General features: G+C 30.1%; 2 protein-coding genes across 2 annotated transcripts; both read left to right on the forward strand.

The window, feature by feature from the left end:
- Positions 1-10,190: 10,190 nt before the first annotated feature.
- On the forward strand, positions 10,191-14,846 carry LOC129292336 (myosin-binding protein 1). The gene is given in 4 exon segments (XM_054929909.1): positions 10,191-10,615; positions 11,090-12,193; positions 12,630-13,542; positions 13,545-14,846. Coding segments are annotated over 3 exon segments (2,418 nt in total). The 5' UTR covers positions 10,191-10,615; positions 11,090-11,193; the 3' UTR covers positions 14,050-14,846.
- Positions 14,847-17,716: 2,870 nt separating this feature from the next.
- Positions 17,717-18,546, forward strand: LOC129302867 (uncharacterized). Its single transcript, XM_054941783.1, has one exon. The coding sequence runs from the start codon at positions 17,924-17,926 to the stop codon at positions 18,266-18,268; it is 345 nt and encodes a 114-aa protein (XP_054797758.1). The 5' UTR covers positions 17,717-17,923; the 3' UTR covers positions 18,269-18,546.
- Positions 18,547-21,012: the final 2,466 nt, after the last annotated feature.

Genomic DNA, 21,012 nt, shown 5'->3' on the forward strand with positions numbered 1-21,012 from the left:
TTCCCCTTTTTGGGTGGTTAGTTGAATCAATGTTGAAATTATGCATTTAAAGTTGTTGTTTTAGTGAGAAATACAAGTAATTTGTGAAGTGTATGATTTTTCCTTCAAGGAAGGATAATTTTGTATGTATTTAGTTTTTAATTTGTTAAAAATTAATTTGATAAAAATTAGTTCAATGAAAATCAACTGCTGTAATGAAATTTATGTTTATATTTTTTTCAAAAATTAATTTAATAAATTAAAAATTGTTTGGATTATGATAGTAAAACATGCTTTTAAACGTACAGTTATAAAAAAGGACATTAATTTATGATGATTTATAATTTTTATTATACAAATATAATATATTTAAAAAATATGATAAAGATTTTAAATAACATAAAATTTGATCTATAATACTAAAAACTTGATTTCTAATTATTTGTACTTTTTTAACTTGTAATTTTAAAAAATGTGATAAAAATTTATAATTTTTATTATACATTAATACTAAAAAATAATGTAATTAATTATTCAATTTGTAATATTGAAAACCTGATGTCTAGTTATTATTATTTAAATGATAATTATATTTTTAATAAATTAATTATTTTTTAAATAAAAAATAAAAGATTAAATTTAAAGTAGTATGACCAAATAATATGTCATTTTTTAAAAGTTACTGGATGGATTTTGAATTTTTTTCATTCGAGCCCATTTGAAAAGTCCCTTTTTAAAATTCTTTCACTCCCAAAAAATTATTTCAAATACCTTTTAACATTTTAAAAGTGAGAAAGTGTTTTTGAAATGTAAAAAATTTATTTACAAAATGGTGCCTCTGCGCATGCATTTCGAATGGAATGGCGTGATATATACATAAATTTACTTTTCTATGTACATTTCAGACACATATTGATGATGTTACTTTAATTAGAAGCGTGCCAAGGACATCAACAATATTATTTCAAAAATCATTACTACCATAATCTATCATAACTTTTCTTTTCTTTTTTAATTTTTTTTGACGGGGGGTTATGCGGCCCATCCAATTTTTGGTATCTAAAAGTTCTCAAAAACCAAAAGAAAGTAAACATGTTTGCTTAGAAAACAAGTGGATCAGGTTAGACATTCGTTCCACTTAAATCTTAACCTAACCTTGTGCTGCTCCTGCTCGTCTATTCTGGGCTCAGAATGGTTACATTGAAATTATGTTAGTCCGGCCGCATTGAATTATTTTTTGTTTAGAGAACAGAACCAAACCTTTTTGCCGTTACATATGAAATTTATATATCTATACATAGAAATAAAAGAAGTGTTAACAGGGAAATTTATTCCGTTATTAAGTTTTTTGCAAGGAGCAACTATCATCCTTAACTTTTAATTAGTGTTGGGTAATATTATTCTAAAAATATAAAAAATGATACAATTTTGTAGTAATGTTTGACTAACATTAACTGCTAATTGAAAATTTTGAATGGAGGTAAAGAATAATTTTGCCGTAACAGTTTTTTTAGAGGAAAAATTGTATCATAGAATTTCAATTTAGTACAGTGTTTTTTATTATTAATAATGTTCAAATAAAAAAAATCTAACAATCCATTATCATTATTAAAAATGGTTCATGTTTTTAGATTTTAAAAATAGATATTGCTTCAAGGCAAAATGAACTATACTTTGAGCACTTCATAGACTTTATTTTGAAGTTTAGACTTGCCCTTTTTATATCCATGAATAGTTCTTGTACAAGCTTAAATACATTCCTTTTTCATACTTGCACATGAGCGACACAGATTAGCTTATATTTTGATTTGAAGGTATTCAATGTAATTCAATCTTTATTTTCTTCTAATTTTGAGTTATGAAGAGTTATGTTGAATTCTTTTTTTTACTTAAAAGTTGATACCCAAAAATATTGCGCCAAGAAAAAATTTACAATAGCAATTACTCTTTTTTTAAGACAAGCTTTGGAAGCGAAATTGCCATTTAATACTTAAAATGGGAAAAATTAGGAAGAGGGATCTAATACTGCTAAAATTTATTATAAAATATCATAAAAGTTAATATTAGGATGATGAACCAAGGTATATGTACTTGACTACTATAACCTTAGTACAAAATTTGTCCACCTTAAAATTTACATAGGATACTGTTCAAGTTACAAAATATTCTTTTAAAAAATAAAGCTGTGCAGTTTTCAATTTCATACTCCACACTCAAAAATAAAAAGAAGTATTAAATTTAATTAAAACAATATAATTTTAAAAATATTTACTTTTAAATAATTGAATCAATCTAATTTTTTAAAAATATTTACTTATAAAAATTAAATCAATATAATTTTAAAAATATTTACTTTTTAAAGAATTATTCAATTTTGCCAAAAACGCATGCTATGTCAATCTCTAGAGTCGTGAATTTTTAAGAGAGATAAGACTATTAATTTGTTTGTAGTTCCTGGACACTAAATTAGCTTCTCCTTCTTCTTTTTTTCATTTTTTTTTTCCGTCTCTTTGCTATATAAAAGTACAGCTTTCTCTCGAATTTGTGTGTGTGTGTTTTTTTTTTTTAATAACTGTCAAATACGGCGAGCCAGATGTGGTTAGAAAATTTTAGGAGACATGATTAAGGGTAATATAATGTTTTCAAAATTATATTTTCGTGTTTAATCCTTTTAAATAATAGCTATTTTTAAGATCATCTTTAATAAATATTTTTTTTAAGTCCTTCATTATAATTTTTGTTCCTTGAAATAATAATCAGCATTACTCAAACATTATTGTAGAATGATATTGCATCATATTTTGAACTTTTAAAACAACATTACTCCAGTCAAAATTTAAGGATTCAATTACATCTAGCAAAAAAAATTTCAAGACAAATTCACCCTTTAACCTGTATAAAAGAATATAATTTCGCAAACTAAACCTGTTTCACATCTGCGGAGCACCATGTCAGAGGTTCCTCATGAAGATGCAAGCCAGTGACTTTTTTTTATGACTGTGTATGTTTAGTTTTTACATTGGCCAAAACTTCCTTTTTCAAAAATTCATTTATAAAATCTGCACCAAAAAAATTCCTTTATAAAAATTAGTTTAGTAAAAGCTGGTTAACGTGTGGTAAAAATCATTACTGGATATATTTTTTTAAAAAAATATAATCTTTGATTCTTATAATTTCATCGAATTTTTTTTTTAATCCTTATAATTTTTTACAAGTATTTTTAGTATTGAAACTATGGGGATCTGAAAACAAACATCACCCAATTTTTTTAAAACTATATGGATTGAAAACATCAGAAAAAAAATATAGGAACTAAAAACAAAACTTGATGAAATTATAGGGATCGATGATTGTATTTTTCTTATTTTTTTAAAAAATATTTTAATAAACTGAAATTTTTTTGTAAAATAATCCAAAATTTTTCAATTTGAAAATAATTGAAAGTTGTTCGGAGTAAAACTTAGCCATTACAAATTAAGCTAAACTAGTTTTTAACAAAACAATTTTAAAAAAGGGCAAAAGGGTAAAAATATTCTAAAATTTTTTCTTTTAAAATGTCTGGTATTCTAAACTTTTTTAAGTAATATTGTCATGCCAAATTAAAAACTTTAATACTGAAACACGCTAAACGAGGTACTTAAATTTGAGAATGTCATTGTTGAAAAATCATAATTTAATATTAATATTCTTATAATGTCTTTACTTGTTATTCTCCCAACCTAGAACACTATAGTGAAAAATCAAACTCATATTTTCAATATCAAAAAGCAATCAAACCCAAATTTTTAACATCAAATACTATCGGTGAGAAAGACAAGGAATAGAGATGAAGCAAATAACGAACACAGGTCAATAACCCAACAAATCAAAAACAACACAAAATATTCCCAAAAACAAGCACAAGAAATCAACAACTCAGACTGCCAATGTGAAGTAGGGAAAAGTAAACATGATCAGATTGGTAGCAAGAATGTCAACAAATAAAGTGGTTCTCTTCATAATCCATGCAGGGATACCTCCTTAAATGATTTTCATAGCTTCAAACCTTGATTAAGAAGAGAAAAAAGGCTGCTGAAAGTGAAGAGAATAAGAGGAGATAGAGAGAGGGATGAAAATGTTCAGAACTAGAATTATGAAGTAAGAGAATGTGTAAGTGAGTGGGTGATAAAATAATATGTTTAGTGAGATGTCCACTTTGTAAATCGCATCTGGATTACTTAGTCAGCATGTGGGGGTGTAAAATAAGTGAAAGGGGGTGGATTTTAGGTGATTAAAACTAAGGATAAATCTAAAACTACTTAACAACTTAGTTAGAGAGTAAAACAGTACATGTGACCACTAATTAAGTTAAATTGACTTGAGTGCACTTATAGCTCTTCTTGGAGGCTTTCACACTTGATCAAAACTCACTAACACTTCTAAAATGAAGATGCTTGGTTGAAATCCGTATGTTTTAGAGTTATTAGAAACTCTTTGAATATAATCTTGCACATATGTTACTCTAGAGTCTTCTTGCTCTGTAGTTTGTCTTATAATCTAATCTTTTAGCCACTTAATCTTTATCCAAATCCTTGTTTGGACCTATAATTATGCACACATGAGTGATCAAAGCATGTATGCAAAATTTCAAATTAAAACCCAAATTTAATTACAAAATATAGAGCCATTTTCAAGTTCTTGGGCTATAAAATATGACAACTTAATATTAATATTTTTTTTTGGAATATCTTATGACTTATGTTTTTTGATATCATTTTGTACTGTAGAATGAACTTGAGTTTTCAAACTTATTTCATTGATATTAAGAAAAATACAAACTAAGTTAATGTCTTAAATTTATCCAAAAATTATTAAAATGATCAAAATATCCCTAGGCTAGCCGTAATTGATTATAAAGGCCAATAAATGTCTAAATATGTAAGAATTGAGTTTTGTAAGACGCAACAATGCAAAAAAATCATCACAAAATATATGTAAATAATGAAATATGTTACTACTTACCACTTTTAGAACAAAATGCACCATCTACATTATTTTTTACATAACCTTTACTATGGTAATATCTAAGCCGGTGCCCTGTCAATATTATTAGCCATGATAGTAATCTTCCGCTGCACTTGTCTTTTAAAATTACTGTACATGAATTAGGAAGCGACATACTGTATAAAATTTGGCTCTTGTTTAATACCTCTAAAAATAGTATTATAACAGTGAATAGTAAATTATTTCAATGGCAACAAAAATGTTATTAAATATTAGTTTAAATTATTAAATTAAGTCCCTGCAATTTTTTTTTGTTTTAATCAAGCTTTTATAGTTTGATCTGTTAAACATATATGTTAACCCTTGAAATTTAAAATTAGTAATAAATTATTAAATTTTATAAAGAAAAAAATATTCTTGGAGTTTATAGAAAATTTAATTTAATACTTTTAGCCAACATAAAAAAATAAAATTTGATTTAATACATTGTTTGCATTTTTATTGATTTTTTATGAACATTCTTCCGGTATAAAAAATTTAGAAGACAACCTAATTATATAAATTTTGAGTTATAAAGATTATGTAATTAATTCTAAATTTATACAATCATTTATTAAAAATATAAAAGTTCTTAATTTTACTTTTTTAGAGGAAAAACTTAAGGATTTTAATTTTTAGAAATTAAAATTTTAATTGATCAAATTATAAAAGATTAGTTAAAAGAAAAAAATTATAATGATTTGATTTAAAATTGAGTGAAATTGTAAAAATATGCATATATATTTTTTTCAATAACTTTTTCTTAAAGGATAAATATAATGAAAGATTGAAATTTGAAAGGCATGGAAAAGTAAGTGCTCGCCTTGGCTTGTTGGCTTGGCTTAGCTTACATGTGTTCTATTTTATTAAGAAAGAAAGCTTTATGTAAGTTGTTGTCTGGATAAAAGAAGGAAACAAAAAGTAGAGATGTTGAAGGAACACAGACTACCAAAGAGAGTGCACCATTACGAGGAACAAATGATACGTGACTCCAACGCGCCAGCCTTGTATCATTCATGCTTAAATGGAACCAACTGAGCACGGCCATTAACGGCGCCAAAAAGAAAGGGGCGGTTTCAAATATTCATCCACTCCTCTTTTCGTTTGTTCAATGTTCTGCATTGCGTTAAGTAAATAGCAATCTATAGCAATTTATGTTCTCTCTCTTAACCTATTTACTTCCTCCACCCGACATCTTGGTTTTATATATATATATATATATATATATATTAGTTATATTTTTAATTTATTATATTCTATTCAAATAATTAACCGGATAGTTTGAATAAGTTAACCATTAGATTTATTTAACTCAAGGATATAATTGAAAAGTTATGGAAATTTTTTTAAAAAATAAATTAGTCTAAAAATTTATGGAATAATCACAAGGAAATATGAGTCACTTTCAACCTATTTTGTTTTATCTAAAAATTCAATAAATTTACTCCTCACAGTTTTATTTGTAACAGACCTAATTCTTATCACAATTTCTTTTTTACAAAAGAAAACCTTTCCCCCTTTTTCTTTTATAAATAAATTTTTTTAAAAAATATACCTGTTCAAATAAAATGACATCAACAATCATTATTGGGTTAAGGCAGATGAAGCCTAATACACAATTTGCAGTAAGTTTAGAGTACAACAACAGTTTATAGTTACAATCAATTTTGTTAAACACACATTTTTTATACCATTAATATGTACAATTCAAAATAAATGGGCTTGGCCCAATAAAAAAAATATAGTCCAAATCGACATGTTTAAAAGTTATCCAACTCAAACAAAAAGATTAAGTAATTATAGTCAAATAACTTATAATAATTATCCAAAATAAAATTTATAAAGGGTCCTTAAATCATAGCAACTATAATTTTAAAATAAATAGAGAACCGCGTGCCAAGCTGAGAGAATGGAGCCTAAGCTTACTTCTTCAATACCCTCCCTGTAAGGCTGTAACCCTACTTAATTGCTCACTTAAACATGATAAAAAGTATCATGTGAGATCAAAATCTCAATAATAATTAATTATTCTAATATATACTAAGATACTTTTTTAAACTAGTTCGCAAACATATCTATAGATACATAAATATATTTCACAATCAATATATAAAATAAGAAATGTAATGTTCACAATTATATAACAATTTCTAATTCAATATAAAATTAAAACAACAGTGATACATTTTTCAACCTCACCCTTATAGCTCTCAACTCCCTTATTACCATTAACTAGAACTTAAATTGAAGTTGTTCAAAGGTCATTGCCATTAGAATAGGATTTCCTTCTTTAAAAAAGAAGTGCCCATCATTCTAAAATATCAAAGACATTGAGAATTATAATAAAAAAGCCAACCACTACATGTATAGTGGAGGCAAACCACGATGCATAAATATTCAATCATCAATATCAAACAAACAATCATATTACTAATTGTCCTTATTATTTTTTTTACATCACATAAAACAAATGTTACATTCCACAATAAGATTATACTAGTATAAACACACACACACATTAATGAAAACCATTATCTCAATATATGAAAGGATATTTCAATATTACCTCTTTTGCAAGCTATAACTAACTCAAACATATAGAAAATTTCTTAACCATAACAACAGATTAATCTACGATATTGAATGATATAAATACCATCAATATATATATATATATATAGTAATTTATCAATTAAATATAAAATTCAACTAAACTTCTCACATTTACAACCATATCCTTTCAATCTAAATTCCTCTAATAAAATTCAAAATTTAATTAAATTAACCTATCTAAATCCCAAAAATACAATTTAATTAATATGGATGCCCTATACATTATAAATCACAATTTTTATGGTTAAAAACTTAATTTTAAACTCTCAAATAAGTCAATAAAACAACTCTAAACTAATAGAATTTAAGTACTAGTTTATCTCTACTAATTAATAGTTTTTATTATTAAAAATCAATACTTACTCTAAGTTTAAACTTTAAAATTTACTCAACTCATAAAAATTTTACTATCATCAGAAAGTTTTAAATGAATAGAAAAATATTTATAAAAGGAGTTTTGAATATAAAATCTTACCTCAAAATCTCTTACCTTCTACCTGAAAAGGCAAAATCACAATTGATATACTCCCTTTCCACTACCTTTCCTCCAAAATTGTTGTTATAATATATATATATATATATATTTTCCTTATACTACTGCACATATTTCTCATTCATCATCATCATCATCATCATCATCATCATAACTTAACATTTAAGTTAACAGGCCTTAACTTTTTTTTTTCCTCCCTAAAAACACATCTTAGCATAAAATTATATTTTAAGTTAAACTGAAAAATCTCCTAATTAATTTATTTACCTTCAAACATTCTTTTTATTTTTTTATTAATTCTAATTAACTCTAAAAATTAAATTAGAATGTTACATTATTCATGTGATGGATAGAAAATATTTTTTTTTTTATTTATAAATTACATCATTAAAATTTTATATCATATTTTTTGACTTTATCCTCAATTAAATGTTAATGAGAGAAAACGTATTATTAAAGAATGTATATTTAAATAAAGTTAATGAATTTTTTTCTGGTCCCAATAAAACATGTTAATTAAATACTCTTTACTCAATGTAAATAGTGTTGATAATTGAGAGTTTGAGACAAGAATATCAAGATGTAATTAAATATAAATACGAGGGAGAATATGATTAAATTTTTTTAAAAGAATTTAATATCTAATAAAAAATTTTAATGAATAAATATTAACAATTAGCAAGTTTACATATCCATTTATATTCTTGTTTGATATTAAATTTTTTTCAAGTCTTTTATTGATATATTCCCATCAAAATTGGGAAGATTCATTCCTCCACCGGTGTGGGCGTTAAAGCAGAACCATCTCCACGGCGTGCCGCCACGCTCATCCTGCGGAGTATGTTCGGAACATGAATAGCGTCCATGGCTCCAATCGCCTAAGTAATATTAATATTAATAATTAATAGCAATAAAAATTAATATACAGCGTGACATAGTAACTTTCATACCTTATCTGTTACATAGTATCTTTTAAAAATAATAATCTTTTTTTAAATAATAATTAAATTAATTTTTTAATTTTATCTTTTATTGATTAGCGTAAACATATTTAATATAGTTATGTCAATATTTAAAATTAAGAATAAAAATAAAAACACATATTATCTCTTTATGATATAAAAAAACTAACATTTATTAAAATATATGAAATGATTGAAAATGTTTTACAATGAGAGGAAGTATGTTCCTCATTTTTTTAGTACAAAGTTTTTCTAATTACTTACAAAAATATATGGAGGTATGGTTAAATTATTAAATTTATAAGCGATGAAGGAGATTTTCAATTTTGCTAATATTGAAGTGAAATTTTTTCATAAGAGATTGATATGGTTGTTAATATAATACACTTTATGAAATATTAATTATATTTTTTAACATTATTTTTATTTAAACTCATTAATTATGAAAAAGAGTATAATTTATATTTAAAAATTTTCATTTAAATATAGGTAGAACTGAAAGTGTATATATATATTTTTTAGACAAAATTAATGACTTAATCATCTCTTATTAATTTTGGTGAGGTGGCTAGAAATAAAGATCATATAAGTAGTTAATTAATTTAAATAGTGATAATATATTAATATTTAAAAAAAAACTGAATCAGTACTGACTTGTAATAAAAATCATTTATATCTTTTAATGTCTTACAATAAAGGTGGATAAAATACTCTCTTCCCATCCAAATACAGGAAAAAACTACCAAATTTTTTTCATCTTAAACATAAGAAAATTCTCCCATTTTAAAGTTCATTTAATAAAAATTTCCAATGCTATACGAGGATTTGCATTTAATGGTGCATTTTAATTAAACATTAATAATATGAATATTTTAGGAAAATATATTTGAAAGGGGAGAGGGCATCATGGATAATGGAATCCTAACACAGGTTGGCATCACCCAACACCCATCAACTCTCCTTCCTTTATGGTGCCGCCGACCATACCCCTTTATAACCGCCGCCCCATATTCTTTTTCAATTTCCAACCGACCTCTCCATTGTTTCTTAACTCATTCCTTGTTTTCTTCTAATGCGATGCTTGGTTCTGTTTTCACAACATGTACCCCCCACCCCCTCCTCAAGCTAACTGCGCTCATTTACTTGTTATATTCGCTCTTCACTGATTGGCCCGTTAACATTTCTCCACCAAATTCCTCTCTTTTTATCCTCTTTTTTCACCAACTAAAGGGTTATTTTCGGCATTGCATGAGGCTTCCATTCGTACATTTATCAGTAGACGACTTTTTGGCGTTCGTCGGTTTGTATCACTTATTTGACAAAAGTCGTTCTCTGCCAATAGGAAAATGCGATTGCCGCGTTCGTCCCGTTGGAAAGCTCCTGCCTTTCTCGGCTGGGCCTTTGATTTACTTTGTGTAGATCACTCACCTCCCACACCCTGCTCATCACTTCCTGTTCTTTCAATCGTTCTTGGGTGACTCTTTTTGATTGAGCTCTCTCATTCCCAGCATTAATTCACTTGGCCATAATTTTTTCACCTGACAAGGTATCACGTCTTTTTCTGATCTTACATAATTGAGCTGTGTTTTCCTTTTCTAATATCTTGATTGCCGATTGCTTTGGCATCCAGTAACATATTCTTTTTAAAGAACAAAATTCTATCTAATGGATTAGCTGATCCTGTGTCATAATACTTGCGAGTTTCGATTCTTGAATACGTTTCTTCTGCTTAAACTATCTGCTGCTGATTATATTGGTATTTTTCTATCTCTTTACCTTTGAGCACTTCAAGATTTCCTGGATATTTATTTTGCATCTGGAACGCTATTGATTCATTGCTAATTTAGCATCCGGTTAAAGTCATCCGAATACAAAAAATTTGACTTTGGGGGTATTTAGATTACGATGCTTGATCTTGTTCTAGTACTTTCCCTGCGACACACCCGTTATTATTTTTGTACAACTTCTGATTCTTGGGCAAAACAGCTATCAGTCATCTAATTCTGTTCCCTTTTCCCAGCACTTTTCCTTTTGCCTTGAACGATACCATATCGAGAACATTGGAGTTCGGCCCATTGCAAGCATTCGGTTTCTCCATTTGGAGTCACTTGAATTGACTCAACAATGGCTACCGCGGGAATCTCATCTGCTAATTCACGCAACCTTTCCGCGGGCGTCACTGCAGCCTTGGCTTCAGCCTTGCTTGAATGGTTGCTGATCTCTTTCCTGTTCGTTGATGCTGTCTTTTCCTTCATCATTACGAAATTCGCATGCCACTGCCAATTGCAAATGCCATGCCTGCTGTGCTCGAGGCTTGATCATGTGTTAGGCAAGGAGAGAAAAGGATACTATTGGAACTTGATTTGCAGAGATCATAAGTTGGAGATTTCTACCTTAATTCTTTGTCGTGCACATGACAAGCTAGTTAATGTTCATGGGATGTGTGAAGATTGTCTTTTCTCCTTCGCTACTGTCAATAAATCCAATTCCGAAACTTGCCGGTTACTGCTCGGTAAATTGGGGGAGGGATCTAAGATCCCGTATGACCAGGACCCGTTATTGGATGACCATAAGGTTTCTCTCTCAACCACAAAACAATGTTCTTGTTGTGACGAGCCAAGGGTCTTTCGGGGTAATGATCCAAGGTTGGTATTGACCAAGTCAGTCAGGTCTGAGGCTACAGAATTTGATATTCCATCATCATCAGGTGATATTGGAACCAATTTTCATGAGAAGTGGACGTCAGAACCGCCTGTATCAGTGAGAGCAACTCACCTAAGAATAATTAGTCAGATTGATCCTTTGTCTCATGTCGGGTACACAGAACTGAAGCTCACCTCTGATGGTGAGTCTGAAGTTGCTTTATCTGATGATGATGATGATGTCATAAGCACTCCAATTCGCGAAACACGTGATACGAAGGAAGATATAAATGCTCAATGTGTACGGAGGAAGCCTTGTGTCATTGACTTAGATGAGGATTTGGCCTCAGAAAAACCTATATGCTCAGCTTCTCCGTGTAAACCATCAATAGAATCAGAGCCAGGGATGCATTCAGAATACAAAGATACTCATGGAAGTAAATCTGCAGCAGCAACCACAGTGGAAGCTTCAAAAGAAACCTGTAAGTTATATTTTAGTACCTCTCTTTGTCTACCTTGCAATTCTGCAGAAATAAAAAATATAATGTCATTATCTTAGTATTAGTTGATGAGAAGTTGAAGTTGCTTTGATGAGAAAAGAAGAACCACGTTTTCAATGTTCATAAGTCCATGGTTTCACCTACATGAACGTCACCCTCGTATAAATTTTTGTTTTGACAAAAGGGGAATAATCGACAATAGAGCAATAATAAAAACAAAGAACTTTTTAAGTTTTTAAAACTTGTAGTCAAAGACCTTGTTAGAATTCGTTTTTTCCCCGAGTTCCAATCAGGTCTTTCATGATTTATAATCAGGTCATCCTAAAGTTATTATTTTTCCTTTTAAACTTAAGGCCATTGAATGTAATTTTTCAAAAGAAAACCTTCACTTAAATTGATGGAACTACCCTTTGAATAGGTGACGATTTGACAACTTGCACGGTGGGACTGACATCTGAGCAACGGTCTACCATAGGGGACGAGGAAATCATTAAACCAGACATTAAGCGAGCAACATCTGAAGCAGGTTTTGTGTTATGGGAAAATGGTCAACAATTTCCTAATTTACTGGATCTTGGAGACGCTTATAAACTAGCTGTAAGTAATAGAGGAAGGCAGTTATCTGGTATGCTTGCTGAGCAATGGCTTGGGAAGGATTCTTCAAGAATCAGTGAGGATTTGAAGATATTGTTGTCACAACTATCTGCTGCTCGGGGCACTGACCTATCAGTAAATGATTTGAGTCCTAGATTTTCTGTAAATAGTGATGAAGCTAAGACTTCTGATGCTTCAAACTCTGCTGGAATACAGATACTTCAAAAGAGGGTCTCACTAGAGAGAAATGAGTCTGGTCTCTCCCTGGATGGAAGCATTGTCAGTGAAATTGAAGGTGAAAGTGTCGTTGACAGATTAAAAAGGCAAGTAGATCATGGCAAGAAACTTGTGAGTGCTCTGTATAAAGAGCTGGAGGAAGAAAGAAATGCTTCTGCAGTTGCTGCAAATCAAGCATTAGCCATGATAACAAGGCTGCAGGAAGAAAAAGCGACACTGCATATGGAAGCTTTGCAATGCCTAAGGATGATGGAGGAGCAGTCAGAGTACGAGACAGAAGCCTTGCAAAAAGCCAACAACCTTCTTGCTGAGAAGGAGAGAGAGCTGGAGGACCTGGAAGCAGAGCTTGAGTATTTTAGGAGGAAATATCCTGATGAGTCAATATTAGAGAAGTTGACTCAATCAAGCTCTGATATGAATGTGAAAGATATTGGTTTGGATCATCCAGATTCTTCTCGTGCGGGAAACAATGAAAGCATTCATAATATCTCAGACAAGCTGAAGGGTTAAACATAGCTCTGGAGGAAAAGAATATGGAACCTGCGAAAAATCCACATGCGAAAAATCCACAATTGGAGTTTGATAATGAAAGATTATATATTTTGCAGGAGTTAAAGAAGTTGGAGAAGCAAGTGTATGGCTTCATAAATGACTGCCAACCAACAGACAATAGCATAAATTCTGAATCTCAAGAAAATTGTGGAAAGATTGTCAATAATCAACCAATGCAAGATTCTGTTTCTTCGTCTGAAATACCTCCAGTGTGCGAGGAGAATGGTGAGCTTGAGTATGATGTGATTGGCAGGTTGCGAGTTCTTGAGGCAGACCTGCGTTTGCTTGAGCATACTATCAACATAATGAGAAACAGAGAGGAAGGACTCGAGTTATTGCGAGAAATAGCATATCACCTGCAACAATTGCGTGAGATTGGGATTAGAGAAATAGACCGTCCTGATAGTCCAGGCTTTATTTTATCAGGAAAGTTAGTACAAACTGCCAATATTTAAGCATAATAGCTCTAGTACGGATGTTCCTGATGTTTCACACTTGGGTAAGTTGGGCGATAGCTTGTTTATATTTTTGCAGATGGAAGCAGGAAAGTCAATGCTAGTGCTCTGGGACTAGGAGGGAGGTATATTGTACTATAGTGAACCAGGATTCCGAGACTCATCCCAACTGTACAGTAAAGATAGTTTGTTTCCGCTCAAGACAGTAGTAAATAGGGTCTTGAATTGTATGCAGCGTTTCTTTTTCCTCCGCCTTACATTCAGTACCCTGCCTTTTTGTTGGGGTTCGTTTCATTTTGCATAGAGTAGGCGAGTTTTTCCTTTAGCCCATTTCATTTGCATCGCATTTGAGTTATTGTTCAATGACCAGATCTTGGACTGTAAGAATGTATTTGGTGTCTTGTTGCATCTGTGCTTTTGCCTGTTCAGAAAACTGCGAGTGGACCAACGTTAGTTTTTGTACTTTAATTCTCTTCAATTGTATGCAAGATGTCTCGGTTCTATGGATGTTTCCGTTTAGAGAAGTTTCAGGGCGTTGGCTTCAAGCGTGTGGGGATATGAAATATCGAAATAGAAATAATCATCTTCAATCTTGTTCTGGTTCTGACTTCACGTCGAGTTCGTCATCCCGAAGGATTTAGTGCCTGAAAAAAATGACAGAAATGGGATTTTACTGCACTCATGTGAGTATGTGATCAGCGATACTGTGTGGACGAACCAGACTGATTAAACACAGTATTTTTAAAATTTTAAGGTTAAAAAATGGAATGGAGTGAAATCAAAATAGTCTCAAATCATATTTGAGTCGTGTATTGAGCTCAAAATATTCCTTTTGCTAGATTTAATTTTCATTAGTTAAATTTAGATGTTATTTGCTATTAATTCCACTAATAACAAGCTCATGCTTATGAATGACATGTGTCCTGTTTTTTTAAATACTGCCATTTCATGAAGTTATAAAGGATCAGTTTAAGAAATTAATTTTAATTTATACTCTTATTTTATTGGATATTTATTTTTTAATCCTCACTCTCATTATCTCTATTATTATAATTGTAACTTCCATTATCTTAACTCCCTTATTAATTTCCTCATTTGTTTATCAACTTTTCTCCTTCTTTATTTTTGTAATCCTAACTTCCATTTCACCTTATCTCATTATAAAATTTAAAATTCTTGGATACAAAAATTCCATATCAACTCATCTTTATTCTTAAAATACAGAAAAAGAAACCACAGATAAAAAAAAATAAACTTTATTTAATTATGAAATTTTTGTCTCGTGAATAATTTTTGCGTCTCATGATCTCTATTCTCTAATATTATTACTCCTTTATTTTTGGATTTCAAAATTTGTGATGCATATTATTTTAAAATTATTTACATTTAAATAATTTATTTAATTAGTATAATAGACTTTATCATTTTAATAACTACCCTTTAATACCTATTAATTTAAATATTTTAAATTCTAAATTTATAAAATGTAGATTTAAATGAAAAATTTTTGAATCATGAATAATTTCTGTATCCCATGATCTCTATTATCAAATATCATATCGTATTTTCTTTAATTTTACAATTAGATGTATCATATTTTACAATTAGATGTGTTTAAATTAATTTATTTAATAATTTCATATTCTAATAACTACCCTTGATTTAACTTCCCATAGTGTTTAGGTCCATGTTTTTGCATATTGCTTCCCATGTTAGCCTCCATATGTTATCTTAACTTCCCCATAATCTTTTAACTTGCAAGTTGTGCCTCCCTCAACTATCATGATGATTTTCCCTCCCAACAAGAGCCTCCTCATTGCTCTACTCCATGCTTTCCCGGTCACATTTAGTTGATTGCTTGAATACGAGGAGATTATGCACCAACTCTTGGCTCCTTCACAATGCAATCTTAGGTGACCCAACCAAAAAGTAAACTAATATATGAAATTTGCTATCTTATTGCGAGCACATTGTTAGATATATAAGTCATACATTATTAACTTGTCAAGGGCATATTAAAATTTCTTGATGAAGTTGCGGACATGTGCAACAATCTCCAGTGGCATTTCTATATTATATAGTGTTATTTTAAAATTCTTATTTTATTTATTCTACTTGTAGATTTTTTTCTTTTTCAGTGCATTGATAAAGAGTACTAAGAATTTATTTTCTTTCATATCTATGTATTGCAGGAAGATGTGCCTCTAATGGTAGAAAGAGACCTTGACACCTATAGATTCCTTTTTTTTTTTTTTGGCATCAATGATGCAATTCTTTTACGAACTGACAATCATTATGTTAAAAAAACATATAAATTCTTTTTTAACATATATTTATCTTACATTTCACGTATTCTTTTTCTCCTATTTATTTGTTGATTATCTCTTGAGTTTTTTTTATCACTTTCTGTCTATATGATATATGCACTATTTTATTTTAATTTGTAACTATTATCACATTTGGTGGGCATAAAAAATTGCTTGCAAATCTTATCTACAGGATTTGGTATCATAATTTAACTTGCTTTTAAATTATTGGGGCTGTCACTCTTTTCTTTCTTTTCCTTTTTTTTTAAGATTTTCTTTTTAATTAAGTTTTGTTGCATTGACACTTTTAGTTGAAGACAATTCTTAATTATTAGTTAGTATTGAATTTTTCACATTTTATGATTAAGATAAATGACTGTATTATCTGCCAAAACAAAATGTTAAATTTTTTCAGATTTATATAAACCTTTATACATGGGTGGTAATGATTGATAAAATATTTTTGTTATATTTTAGTTTTATTCTATGCCCTTTAGTAAATTATATTTGTGTTCTTTAATTTAATTATATAGAAATTACATCTTCAATTTTTTTAATCTTAATTTCCCTTTTCCCTTATTCCTCACCCATTATCCCTACCACTCTCTTATCATCTTAACTCCCAATCATCTTATTCTTATTTTTAAAAGTTAAAAATTGACTTGGACAATGGATATTTGATAGTTGCATGATTATAGGAAGAAGGGGTTAAGTTACAAAAAGTTCACTTTCTATGACACTATGATTTAGGGTTGAGGCCTTTAATTAATTTTTTAAAAAATATTAAATTATATTTTATTATTCCACACGTTAGTGATAATAAATTGTTTATGACTTATGCTAAAATATACACGGGATACTTACTAGTATAATATAACTTACGAATATACCGATAATTCAGCAGAAAGCTTACGAATGATACGTGTATGTACCTTTTCAGGAATTACATAAAATTAAAATTTATCACTTAGTGAGTTAGTGTATGTACTTATGTTTTGAAAAATGTTCTATTTTTTAACATTAAAGAAAGGCTTTGCAGTTTTAGAGGTTTGGCTTCCCTGTCATGTTCAAATTTATAAAATGTCCAAATGTAATGTATTGGGGAGGGGGAAATTACTGTAAAAAATAAAAATATAGAAAATAGACTTTTAATGTTATAACTATACTTGAGCACAAAATGGATTTGGCAGGCCCACTATGGCCTCTACCGTAGACCCGTTCAAGCCTAAATGAAAGAAGGAACGCAGACGACTCTTTCAAACCGAGACTCCAAATAAAATACATGTTACCTCGTTTCCAGTCCAAAAGGGAAATTGCCGAGTCTTTGATTTAGACTATGCTCTACTCTTGCTTTAAACTCCGAAACGCGGCTTTTGATCTACTCGGACGTTCAACAACCCTCACCTTACCCGTTCATACGCATACACCATGGTACGAACATCCATCTATAAATTCCTCAACCCTATTCTCTCTCCCTTCATTATCATTCCCCCATTTACAGATATTATAGTTCTTTCTTCTCCTGGCACACTTCACAGATACCAATTCTTCTCAAAAACCTCGGCCAAATGGGTTGCTGCACAAAGATATTTGCAGTGCTGGCAACAATCATGATATTGAGCCTGCAGCAAATAATGGCGGCAAGGCCGTTGGAAGGGGAGCTATGGTTACAGAAGAACCTAGTGATTCAATCACTTCGGCGAGGCCCCGTGGAAGGTCCTCACAGAAACCCTTGCTCCACCATCCCCGGCCGTAGTCGCGGGAGGTGCGCTTTTCAGATCAATGTCGACGCCGGCCACGTTGCTTATGCTCAACCTCCGCCCGCATTTCCAGATCAACCTGTCAACTTCGGTGCAGCTTCCATGCTTTATAACGACACCCTCCACCAGAACTCACCGCCTTCCTCGGATTAAGCCTCTCACATACATACTTATCTATTCAAACTGTACATAGATATATATACATCTTTTCACTTTTCAGGCCGTGTTAGCGTTTTTCCCCCTCCATTCTCGGGGTTGCTTGAAGGATTCATTTCCCTGTTCATCCACAACGAAATAAGTTCATTCTTTTATTCATTTAAGGATTTGACTCTTTGGATTCTCTCTGTTTGATCGAGTTTCTTTTCTGGTTGAGGGCTGTATGAGATGTTATTGTATTTCATTCTTTAATCTACCTTGATTGACATTGATGATATTGATGGAAACAAAACATGGATGATATTAAGATTTCGAGTTCTTATAAATTCTACACTTGATCTTAGCCAAAAGGCCGAGAAATAATTACTGCAGTAATGTAATGATACTTTTTTCCTGTGAGAAATAATTATACTTTTTATTCGATCACACAAATGTTTAAATAAACTAAATTAAACGCTTCTTCTTTTTAAATCACGGGAGAAGCTAGATATTGAAAGAACTGTGAATGCCTGGGAAAAAGTCAAAGTCAAACTCGTATACATCTTAATTATACGTCCGTATCCAAGAAAAGTAGTGTCACTTTATACACTTTAAAATAAATAATATTAGATTAGTTTTAAAAAATATTGGGGGAGACAAATATTAAAACTCTTCCATTGTTGGGAGTCAAAATTTGCGGGCAATACAATTGATACTTGTAAACGAAGTAAACAATTGACGTCGGATTTAACAAATCAAGTTTAAGATGGAGAGAGGCGATCGATGACTTTTACACTGCGAACGTCAAATTTGCACGCGTTGAATGTCATGTACTAGTTTCGGAACTCTCGGCCATGCGATAATTGTCTGTGATTTGTGGAGAGAGACCGATTCAATATGTCAAACTACTGTTCTCGTCAATTATATTTTTTTAAAAAATTAAAGTCAAACCATCGTAAAAAGCTAAACCAGCAAGCTCCAACTGCTTCAACTTTATATGATACCTTTTTATTTCGTTTTTGCCCTCAGGGTCAAGAACACTTCATTTGAATTCTGAACAACAACTCTCTTATGATCCCGAACCAAATTAACGCCTTCTCAACATATGTTTCTTTTTTGGTCTGATTAGTCGACGGGTGCCTTTTTTGGATCACCGTCGATATATAATTTTGACAAATGACACCGCGATAAGCGTTTCTTTAAAAAACAAAACAAAATATCATTTTTAATTACCGGAAGAAAAACGCGTGCGTGCGTGGGTATCAACACAGATCCGATATATTTATTATATAGACGCGAATGAGAAATGGAGACTTCAGAATATTTAAAAAAAAAGTGGGATCCATGGGATGCCCTGTGTAGTGTAATCGTCATTAGATTCATATATAAGGTCTTGGCATTGAACGTAAAAAGGAAAACCCAATCCGCTTAACATTCTGTTCGTGACAGATCAGATTCGACTTACCAGCAAGAAGTGATTTTGCTTCTCCTTCTTCTTCCTCTTCCTCCTCAAAACTTTTTCGGGTGAGATGTTTTAACCAGTTCGATGCGAAAGAAGGAGAAAACATTTGTATGAAGATTAAGGAGCCCGTAAGCCATGTACTGTGGAAGAAATGAGTGTGGAAGTTATGCACCAGAGGAAAAGGAAGTGTTGTGGAGCCCGGTTTCGGCGCTCATCGGATATTGTTGAGATTCACAATTTTTATTTTATTATTTAATTATTAAAATAAAAATTATAAAAAATTAATAAATATATTTTATCGCTAATATGTATGATATATATTTAATCTTGATGGCTTAATTCACTATTAAAAGCCTTTAGAATTTTATCAATTAATTATCCATAATTACTCTAAAGTTTGAATAGTTCGATTTTAAAATCTTTGACTTGCAACTTTTTTTAATTTTTTAAGTATTAGTTTAAAAATTATCTTTATTTTTAATATTACATTTACTAAAATAAAAAATTCTAATTTTTTAAAATTAATGCTAAATCTAAACTATTCAACATACATATAAATGATCAATTCATAGCAAATTTAAATCTGAACATCCATGTTATTCGTTATATAACGAGTACCTAAACCAATTCCAAATGCCGAGCTAAGTGCACGGAGAAGGATGGAGGGGACATGGAAGAAAAGCCCCTTGTATTGTCCCGTCTCTTTTATTTTAGGTTCAAATATATATATATATTTTCTTTCAAAGAGTGTCGGATACTTTATATTAATAAGTATGAGATTTTCCCTTCTAAATCATTTTTTGGGAGAGCCAAAATCACCTTTCATTAAAGGATTTTTAAAGGAGGAGAATTTTGCTCAACTAAAAAATAATTTAGAAGAAAAAAATCTTATTTATTAATACAAGGTGCCCTACGCTTTTAAAAGGTAAGCAAAAGAGCAAAAATACACTCTAACATAAAAATAAATATTAGTAACTATTTTAATTTAAGCAATAACCAAAATGAAATAAGCAATTATAATTTTTCCTGTGCAAAATTCTAGTCATTTATAGAAAAAATATAGTTATTATTTAAATTAAAGTAATTATGAATATTTACAACATTTGAATTTTAATAAATAAAAAATTTGTATAAAAAAAGTTGTAATTAGTTGTTTTATTATTATCACTGCCAAAAGAAAAACAGTTACTATTGCTAAAATTAAAATAGTCAGTAGGATTTATTTTTATTTTAAATTGAGAGTATTTTAATTATTTTATAAAAAATAATTAATGCTTGAAAGGTCCACAGGGACTTGCAT

Source organism: Prosopis cineraria, unplaced genomic scaffold (genome assembly GCF_029017545.1).
Source record: "Prosopis cineraria cultivar Desert tree isolate PC_DT_omini unplaced genomic scaffold, ASM2901754v1 PC1, whole genome shotgun sequence".
Taxonomy (NCBI): domain Eukaryota; kingdom Viridiplantae; phylum Streptophyta; class Magnoliopsida; order Fabales; family Fabaceae; genus Prosopis; species Prosopis cineraria.

Coding starts and splice junctions, on each gene's coding strand:
- LOC129302867 (XM_054941783.1), top strand. CDS start 17,924: ATGGGTTGCTGCACAAAGATATTTGCAGTGCTGGCAACAATCATGATA.